This window comes from Panicum virgatum, chromosome 9K (assembly GCF_016808335.1).
Source record: "Panicum virgatum strain AP13 chromosome 9K, P.virgatum_v5, whole genome shotgun sequence".
NCBI lineage: Eukaryota > Viridiplantae > Streptophyta > Magnoliopsida > Poales > Poaceae > Panicum > Panicum virgatum.
Window position 1 is genome coordinate 49,007,683 of NC_053144.1, and position 10,071 is coordinate 49,017,753.

General features: G+C 47.3%; 2 protein-coding genes across 2 annotated transcripts; one reads left to right on the plus strand and one right to left on the minus strand.

The window, feature by feature from the left end:
* Positions 1–423: 423 nt before the first annotated feature.
* On the minus strand, positions 424–2,556 carry LOC120651912 (RHOMBOID-like protein 2). The gene is made up of 5 exons (XM_039929547.1): positions 2,089–2,556; positions 1,543–1,706; positions 1,285–1,448; positions 932–1,185; positions 424–730 (listed from the first exon to the last, which is right to left on the minus strand). The coding sequence occupies exons 1-5, from the start codon at positions 2,391–2,393 to the stop codon at positions 619–621; spliced, it is 999 nt and encodes a 332-aa protein (XP_039785481.1). The 5' UTR covers positions 2,394–2,556; the 3' UTR covers positions 424–618.
* Positions 2,557–6,796: 4,240 nt separating this feature from the next.
* LOC120651913 (dentin sialophosphoprotein-like) lies at positions 6,797–7,979 on the plus strand. Its single transcript, XM_039929548.1, has 2 exons — positions 6,797–7,746; positions 7,831–7,979. The coding sequence occupies exon 1, from the start codon at positions 6,880–6,882 to the stop codon at positions 7,735–7,737; it is 858 nt and encodes a 285-aa protein (XP_039785482.1). The 5' UTR covers positions 6,797–6,879; the 3' UTR covers positions 7,738–7,746; positions 7,831–7,979.
* The last annotated feature ends 2,092 nt before the right edge of the window (positions 7,980–10,071 follow it).

A 10,071-nucleotide genomic window follows, 5' to 3' on the forward strand; every position in this document is an offset into this window, starting at 1 on the left:
CGTGGTTTTGTCCTCAGAAACCGATTCTGTTGAAACATCATTGAATAGAATTTTGAACTTCAGTTTATTACTCCCTCCGTTCCAAAATGTAGATCGTTTTGACTTTTCTAGATTCATATATTTTGCTATGTACCTAAACATATATTATATCTAGATGCGTAGCAAATACTATGAATCTAAAAAAAGTCAAAACGACCTACATTTTGGAACGGGGGAGTAGAATCTTTCTATATTTAGTGAAAGTAGTTTCAACTCCATTCCCTACATCAGACCGTCATCTGGTCGTGACACCTGATTGTTTTCTTTTATTGATTGACTGAATATAAAAACGTATGTGCACACCACGGTGATCAGTGAAAAATCGTTTCTGGTTCAAGTGTAGACAACACGACTGCAAACACAAATTACAAAGCAGGAGGGCAATTCAGATTAAAGTCATTTCCATTTAAAATATAGCTGAATAAATAAATGAATCGTTGATTGATCAATCAGGTTCTGATGATAGTATATACACCACAGTATGAGCTGTATCTATCTATTCATCCAAATGCTCGCCCGAAAAATGTTCACAAGGCGCCATCTCCTGGTTTCAGTCCAAGGTGTCTCGAGCACTAGTCTTCACTTCCCACAGCTCCATCTAGATGTCGGGACGCAGCTGAGGTAGTGGCACCACTGGCAGTGGTCGTTCGCGTTCACTCCCTTGAAAAGCATCCCCATCCCGACGGCGAATCTGCGCAGGTTAGGCAGCGTAAACATGAGTTCAAAATCATTCAAACCGACCTAACTGACAGAACACATTTTTATTTTGGGTGGCGAAAGTGAAAGCTGACAGATTTCATTAGGTTGGCATTATGGCACAATTAAGATATAGCAAGTACTACCATGTTAGGTCCCAGAAAGAGGCGGCACCAGCATGTGATGTGATGCTTACCCGAGGACAGCGAGGACCGAAGCTACGGCCAACAGAACCCATTGATAGGGCAGGTACTTCTTGGTGGTGTACTTGATGTCCGAGGGCCGGACATAGCGCTGCATCCAACCGTAATGCGGGCGCATCAGGAAGATGAACCCCAGGAGGAAACCAGTGAGGAATCCTCCAATGTGCGCAAAGTTATCAACGTGCGGGAGGATGCCAATGGCGAGGTTGATGGCGATGACGATTAAGAGGGTCACCAGGGCTGCAGCCTACAGATTACATTCAGTTTCGAAACTGCATTCAGTATATCGATCTCCTTGCAGAATGAGTAGTAGGCTAGTAGCGAGTAGGGAAGAAATGAAATGCACCTTGTTCGAGTAGATGGTCCAGTTGGTGAAGAGCTCCGACAGCATGGCTCCAAGGAGTCCAAAGAGAGCTCCAGAAGCGCCAACAGAGATGTTGTTCCTGATGAACAGAGATGAAAGCACGCTGCCTCCAACGCCAGAAACAATGTAGATGACACCGATTCTCACTGCAAGGAAAACGAGAATGCCAATTCAGATTCAGATACAGTGCTGGTCGTTCCGGCATATATTGGGACGAGTGGTTCATATAGCAGTGCGTACGATATCCAAATTGTTGCTCTAGTCTGAGTCCGATGAGCACGAGGCTGAGCATATTGGCTAGCAGGTGGACAACGCCGGCGTGCAGCCAGATGCACGTCAGGAGCCTCCAGCCCTGGTGCTCGTGCACAACTTTGTCCCACACGAGTGCTCCCAGCTTCTGCAGCCTGCGGGAAAAGGAAGTATTTTGGCGTCAGAAATCGTCCACCATCCCCATCAATCTCAAGAACAATACATGTCCGAAAAACAAATAGGATATCGTATATCAGTGATAAAGCTGGTTTGAATGGGAAGACAATCAGAGATTCGGACGAGATGGGATAGATTCAGTTATGATTTGCCACGCACGGGGCACTCGTGGTAAGAAATCCTCGATCTATCAATTAGTTATGATCGGTGATTCTATCTATATGTAGTAGATTGATATCTGGTATTCATGGAAGAAGCTTGAGATTTGGCCGAATCGTGGCAACCATAAGCAATAACTGAATAATGGAGATATGAAACTAACTGAAGAAAGCTGGGGATCAAAGGCGCTGTGACACTTACGCCGCCGACGATGGGCCGAGGAGCGGGTTCTCGCTGAGCGGCTGGAAGGCGAAACGGTGGAGGAACCCGCGGGCGACGCAGGCGCCGCCGCGACGAGCCGAGGCGGCGTGGGCGGGGCAGTTGTTGACGTACATGACGACGGCGAAGAGCGCGATGTTGGCGGCCACGACGACCGGCACGAACCAGGGCACCCACTCCCTCTCCCCCTCCCGTTGCGGGTACATCTGCTCCGGCGGCGGCGGCGGCGGGTACATCCCCTCCCCGCCCCTCCCGCCCTGCTCCACGTCGTAGCGCGCGGCGGCCATGGCGGTCGTAACGCTGGCTGCTTGCTGCTGCCGCGCGGGCCGGGATGCGGTGGGTTGCTGGAGCGAAGCGGCGGGGGTTTGCGGTCTCGCGGAAACGGCTGCGGCGTGGTGGTGGCGGAGGAGGTGGTGGTGGTGGTGGTGGACTGGTGGTAGTGGAGCCGTGGAAGGCGAGGCGTGTGAATAAATGGCGGCGGCGGTGGTGGGCGGCGTTCGGGCAGTTACGTGCGTTGCTTCCGGCGCGTGTGGCGCGGACGCGTCGCAGCACGGCCTGCTGGTCGATCCGCGAGCTGGCTGGCTGTTGGCAGGCGAGGCCGCGCGGCGAGCGGGCGAGGAGGAAGCCGTGGAGCGAGGCTGGCCGAGGCGTGGGCCCAGCTTGTCGGCGCGACGCGGGGGGCTCTGCGGTTCCACCGGTTCAGGCACGCGGCGCCGTAACGCGCTTCTGTGTTCCGAGAGTGGGGTGCGAGCCAACGAACCACCCCATGTGTAACAGTTGGCACGGGCGCCCGGCCCACGCGGCGGCGAGGTGGACGGCGGCGGCGGCGATGACGACACGGCCCACCTATGGCTCGGATGCGTCCCGTGTTCGGCCCAGCCTGCACCTCTGTTTGAGCATAGCCTGCTAGGAGAGAGGGAGGGAGAAAGGCTAAATCGCGGCGCTTTTTTTCTTTTTTATATTAAAAAAAATCAAAATTTCAAAAATATATGTCTATTTTGAAATATTCCAAAACTACCCCCGGTCGCCCCCCATAGGGTGACATGCCTAAGTGTAATTTTTTTTCTTTAAATTTGCAACGAGGTCCCTGGCAAAAAAAAATGCAAAGGGGCCTGTCGCTCCCCCCCAACGGGCGACGGGGGCCTGTCGCCCACCCCAGGGGCGACAGGGTCCTCCCTCCCTATATAAACCCTGGCCGTCATTCCCTTGTCATTTGAGTCTAAAAATTCAGAAAAAAAGAGAGGTGTGAGGAGAAGAAAAGCGGCGAAGCTCTGCCGAATTCCGCACTTGTGATTTACCGGTAACTTCCGTATGAATCCGTTGATATTGTATAACAATTTAATTTAATTAGCGGATTAGCTAAAGTAGATTTGGTGCTTTAGAACACTCGTTTAGTATTATAATTTGAGTACTATTACAGACTTGTTTTTAAATTAATTATGTATTAGAATAGAATTATGACAGTACCTTATTGATATTGCAGCATAAGACAATAGAATTATGACAGTACCTATATTTTCACGCATCGATTTGGTATACGATATGTGCATTATTTAAATCATTGTTCGTCATTTGGCGCACCACACTATAGCGTCAATGTCTTCGTCAGGATCAACCTACATTCCGTGGAGCAAGTGTGAAGCCACTGTACCTGAAGGAATTGATGTGTCAATGTGCTTCTGCGGTTCGTTATGCAAGTTCATGCAATCTGAGGTTTTAGGAGATGACTACGGCATGATGTTCTTTATGTGTGAGAACTACGAATATGATCCACCTAAGCGATACGGCAAAGACCGGGCCAAAGTAGCAGGACAACATACGCTATTTTTCTCTGTGACCTAACATTGAGTTATGATTCTAATTTTTGTTGGACAAAGTCTCCTCCGCCTCTTTGTGATTTTATGCAGTGGTTCGACACCGTGCAGTCACAGCAGGTAAAGGATTTTGTGGAACAACAAGCAAGGTGGGCTGCAGAACGTTGGCGCCGAATGAAGCACGAGGAACAGCAAGATGAGAAGCGCAAGAAAGAGTAAGAAGAGATCCACAAGAGGATGGAGGAGGTGGATCGTAAGGCGGCGGCCGAACGTGAAGCTGACAGGGAGAGAAAGCGAGAGAGGGCACGCCGTGCGAAGGAAGCCGGTCCCGAAGCAATTAGAAAGGGCAAATATCCTCGGTGCACTCAGTAGAGTAGCACCATGTAATCCCGGCATTTTACATTCCATAAGGCATGGTAGGTTTAGATGCAACAAGAAATTACCTTGTCGCGTGCACATGCCACTGCAATTAGTTGTTTATGTTTTCAGTTGAGAGGTTGACTCTGTGTGTTGTAACTTTTACCATTAATTTGCAGTTGTAGCCGGGAATCTATGAAATCTTAGAACTTGTCATTAATATTTTCGGAGCTTTTCATTTCACTAGAATACTAAAAAGCAAACATTTAATTAATATAACGATAAAAAATAAGAACTAAAAAATACATTACATAATGTGAACCATCAAGTTTACATCATAATACAACGATAGTGGAACACACATCACACATGCAGTGGCATGGCAGAACCCGTTGCAAACTACGGTAAACAGATTCTGGACTAACCTAACATGCCTTAGGTAATTTAAAAAAAACACAACAAACACAACGATGCAGCATGTCACTAGCACTAGGGTAGTCCTAGTAGCCGTACCCCCACGTAGCAAACTGCGTTGAGCCTTCTCCGCAGTATCCACGTAGCAAACTGCGTTGCCCCTTGCACTACCTCATTTCTTCTGTACTCCCACTCCTGATTTCGTACGTCTTCTGCGACATGACTGCCAAAATCATGCTCCTTCCACTCTTTTGGCAATGAGTACTGCTCGTCATCAGATGAGCCCTCATATTCTTCCATCTCTATTGCGGTTTGGTTTTCTGCCTCCATCTCATCCACAATGCTATGTATCCCCTCTTCCTCATCAACAAGGCCTTGTGGTCCCATGTTTTGGTTCTCTGTCTCTTCTGACTCATCTTGCTCAACATAATTGGTCTCTCTTCGAATACTCGGAGTTGCTTGATCTGCACCATGTTGGATTTCATTTTGTGTCTTCTCCCGGATTTGAACAAGAATGGCTAGAGGCCACCCACGCTCTAGAGCTACTTGCATGTACTTCTGTCAGTCATCAGTGCTGTGTATCATCATCAATTCCCATAAATCACTTTCTATCTCCCAATTAACAAGATACTGGACGGTCATCACATGTGTCAACGGATCAACATGGAACCCACGCTGCAGCCACTTACATATGGAACAAAAACTCTTTTCCAGAGATTTATCTATGGCGCTAGATGTGCACTTAATGGCAGAAAGGTCTACTCCATTTGGCCCATACAAAACATTGTAGTCACCATAAAATACTTGAAACTGCATCTTGCTCGACATATCTGTATATCACAGAATAATTATCGAGTTATACTCTTTACTTCACTACTTTATTCAATAATCCGTAAAAACTAAGTATGGAATTCAACTACAACGTATAAATATTCATAACTACATGATGACACTCAAATTTTATACTGCATATGCCAAATTCTATTCTAAATCGTAATTAATTTATAAACACGTCTCTAATAGTACTGCAATTGTAATAATAAATGCGTAGTATTAATTTTCTAAACTAATTTACTACTACGCAACTAAAAACTAAATTATCATTAAACACCTACTTAAATGGTTCTACTATAGCACTAATTAAATTAAATTACTCTACAATACCAATGGAAAAATACATAAATTAAATGTACTAACCTGCAGATCACAAGTGCGGAATCTGGCAGGGCTTCGCCGCTTCCCTTCTCCTCACCCTCTTTTTTTCTGGATTTTTGGTGGAATTTTTGGGCTCAAATGAGACAGCCCCCTTGTATTTTTTTTTACCAGGAACCTCGTTGCAAATTTGAAGAAAAAATTTACACTTAGGGCCTATCGCCCTATGGGGGACAACCGGGGGTAGTTTTGAAATATTTCAAAATGGACATATATTTTTGAAATTTTGATTTTTTTAAATATAAAAAAGAAAAAAGCGCTAAGTCGCGTGGCCTCATAATTTTTGTGGTGGCCTAAGCCCGCGTTGTTTCCCCGCGGCCCATCTTATTTTCTTTTTCTTATTTTCGCGGAGGCACAAAAGACCCATTGAGTTTGACTGACTGGTGCAGTCTGCAATGGTGCGGTGATGCGGTGACCAAGGTTCACAATTTCGGCGGAATTTCGGCGAAATTCCGGAAAAAATTCCGTTTCCGCTAGTTACCGGGAAGAGAAATTTCGCTACTTTTCGGTGAATTTCGTTTCGAAATTCAAAAATTCAAAAAAATTTGTAAAAAAAATATGAAAAAATTATGATAAAAAACTAGGTGCATTTTTGAGCGACTATCACTTGAAATCGTTCAAATATAAGTTGATTTGATTGGTTAAAATCACTAAATGAGTTCGGACCCGTTAACGATGAGTGGACCCGTTAACCCGTTAACAAGGTAAACCTTATCTGCTCGTCAGCGTGAGGGGTGACGGTCGCCCGAGCTCTTTTTTCCCCACCACGGTCTCCTCTCTGGTCCCCTCCGCCGCCGGCGGCGATTTTCGCATCCCCGCACCGAAATTTCGGCGGAAAGGCGGCGAAATCCGGGCGGGGTGTAGCGGATACCGTTCCCTGGAGACGCTGGTCTTTGTGAACTACAACCTCCGCTTGCGTCTGCAACGTGCTACTAGAGGGGCCGATCCATATGACTATGATCCAGTTAGCAGTTTCATGGATCTTTCTTTGTACCGGCAGTCATCAGCAATTCAAAATTGGATGAAGCTTTCAAGGTCCAATGGAGACCCAGCATTTGATGAAGACTCAGACTTCACTGACACTCCATTGCCGAGCCAGATGTTCACTGACATAGGCTCTTCTCATGGTCACGATGAAGATGTGGAGACATGGGCCGAAGAAACAATTGGGGACACACATCTGGGAAAAAGGAAGACTAAGATTGGTCCCGAAATGAGAAAAGGGAAGAAACCACGCACTGAGGAGGAGTTAGGTAGTGACGATACCACACCTGAGCCTAGTGGTGGTGAGGACATTGGTGATGATGATGATGATGATGATGATGATGATGATGGTGATGGTGATGGTGATGGTGATGGTGATGGTGATGATGATGGTGATGATGATGGTGATGATGATGATGATGGTGATGGCGAAAGTGGTGGTTATCGTATATCTCCTACTATAAGGTTCACTGGGGAGGAGGACTTCACCCATGCAACACAAGATACAGATCATGGAGCACCTACTTCACAACGACAAACAACATCGACAAGTCGACATGGTCGACAGGCCCCACTTGCATATGATGAAGATAGCTCCAACTCTGCCTCCAGCGGTCAGTACTACAACCCTTACAGTACTTCTCCCCCTGCAGGGGGCTTTCTGTGGCCACCACCAGGGGTGGTGAACCCGCCACTTCCGCAGGCAGTTGCAGCATTGCCTTATTTGGATTATCACGGTTACCTATCATATGGAGCTCCACAGTTGCAACATCACCCACCTACGTACGTGTATTTGCCACCAACAGACGAGCCGTATGAGGGACCACCGGGAGAGAGATTTGAGGACTGAAGAATGCAGGTACTTATCCTATCAACAGAAATTATCTATACGTTTTGCTTCCTCTACTTATTTAATTTATTTCACATAAATATTTAAATGCAGAGAATATGCTACATGGATTATTCTGGACTATGCCTTTGCCTCTTTTGTATCTTTGGATTGTAATAATTCTAATGGACTTTGGATGTATTGCGTTCTATGTGTGGACTTTGGACATGAGTTATGTGTAATAATTGTAATGGACTTTGGATGTATTACGTTGTATGTGTGGACTTTGGACATGAGTTATGTGTTAAATGGTGTATTTGTCATTGTTTTGTGGAGTTATATATATGTTATGCATTATAAACTGTCAATATACACATAATCAGGGGAAATTTTGCCAAAATTTTCAATTTTTCCATATGTACACATCATTTTCTGTTAATTTGCATCATTTTACGGTGACAAAACCGGAATTTCGGTCAAAATTACCGAAATTCCGGTCGGAAAAAACGAAATTCCGGTCGGAATGCAACGAAATTTCGTTTTTCAAATTCAAAAACCCTTTTCGGTCGGAATTACCGAAATTTAGCGAAATTTCGCCCGGAATTCCGTTTCCGCCGGATGGCGGGATTCGGTCCAAAAACGAAAAGGAGAACCCTGGCGGTGACCGACTGACGTCTGACGGTCTGAAGCCGATTTGACCGAACCACACTGAAGCAGCCACGCTACAGAGGCAGAGCTATCAACGGGGGCGGTGGCGGCGAATGACCCGCGATAGGCGGCGACCGCCCCGCGGCAGGGGCGGCGGAGGGCTTTTTACTGTTTCCCGGTGACAACGGCGTCGAAGGTTCACTGCACGCGTTCAGTTTTCACCGGCCGCTCCTGCAATTACCACCGCCACGATCAGCGGCCGCTCCTGCAATTACCACCGCCGGGCGTTCTGCCCGTCCGGTCGTCCTCCCAACTCCACCGATCAGGCGCGGTTGCCACGCCGTTCTTCTCGGATAAGAGTACGGTGCACTGTTGCAGCGAGTGAAGTTTCGGCGGCTCCCGGCCGAATGATTGCCGGCCGGATGCGCCGTTCCGTCCGCGCTAATTCACGATTCCGGAACCGCGACAGCGACGGCTTTGAGCCGTTTTTCTCAGCGCTCCTGCTCAAGAGTGAAGACCACTGCACACTGCACCCCCAGCATGGGGTCTGCGCCGTGGAAGGCCCCTGTCCTCTTGTCTCTCCGGACACGCGTGGACAACAAAATCCACACAACAAAACAAAACACGGTTTCTCCCAAGTGAAAATAAAGCTGATTTTCGTAACTAGAAGACTACGATCTACATTTAGACGCTAGATTCGTAGAGTCGGGCAGGCATATTCGCATATTCAGTTATTCCCTCATGGATCTCTGCTTTCGGGTCTAGGCGCTAGAGCTACGCAACCACCCCGGTCCAAGTCCAACCAACATTTCGGTGGCTCTTGCCTCTTGGAGTCTTGGGTCTGTGTGTTGCTGGAATGCCCTACTCCGGCCCTTTATAGATTTTTACGTGTAAAAATTTTGAAATGAAATTTTACTATTTCGGAGTACTAAATAAATTTATTTTTAAATTTTTTGCACCGATGGATTGTAAATCGCGAGATGAATCTAATTAATCCATAATTAAATCATAATTAGCGGATGATTACTGTAGTATTACTGTTGCAAAATATAAATTAAGTATGTTCATTAAATTCATCTCGCGATTTACGATTCATCCGTGAAAAAATTTTATAAATAAATTTTATTTAATACTTCATACATATATCCAAATAATCGATACGATATTTTTAGTTGTAAACTTTATGGATGCCTCCACCGCTCCAGTCTATCCTACGGTTGATACAGGTGCGGCTTCGATTGGCGTCACGTCGCCTAAAAAAATCGGCGTCAAGTCCGACGAGATTCTCTGTTCCAGTTCCGGATGAGGGCTCGCCACGAGCGCGCTCCCAGCAGCCTCCCAGGCTCGGAGGAGCCCAAGATCGCGGGCGACCGGCGGGAGACCGCGGCCCGGATACCCCGGGAGGGGTGGCAGCCTCGCCAGTGCGCGCCTGGCCGCGCGCAGCCGTCCGATCGGGTGGGCCGGGGGATCAGGCGGCCGGGTAGCGGGAGGGGACCGGCGCGCGGAGCCCGGCGGGTGGTGGCAATCATTGGGCTCGCACCCGGGAGCTTTGACCGCCACTCGCCTCGCCTGTGCCCAAAAATTCCGGCGGGGTCTCTTTTGCACTTTGCTACCCGCAGCCTTGGGCAATTAATCACCCGTGGTCCCTGTCTAGTTTTGAAAGCCCAAACCATTTAGCAATTTAGCATGTTGATTTCTCCTCAAACC

Excerpts from the sequence above, each read along its gene's own strand:
- LOC120651912 (XM_039929547.1), bottom strand. The coding sequence starts at position 2,393 with ATGGCCGCCGCGCGCTACGACGTGGAGCAGGGCGGGAGGGGCGGGGAG. Across the intron at positions 1,707-2,088 it reads CTCGGCCCATCGTCGGCGGC|GCTGCAGAAGCTGGGAGCAC; the intron begins GTAAGTGTCACA and ends CTTTTCCCGCAG. Across the intron at positions 731-931 it reads TCGGTCCTCGCTGTCCTCGG|ATTCGCCGTCGGGATGGGGA; the intron begins GTAAGCATCACA and ends TAACCTGCGCAG.
- LOC120651913 (XM_039929548.1), top strand. The coding sequence starts at position 6,880 with ATGGATCTTTCTTTGTACCGGCAGTCATCAGCAATTCAAAATTGGATG.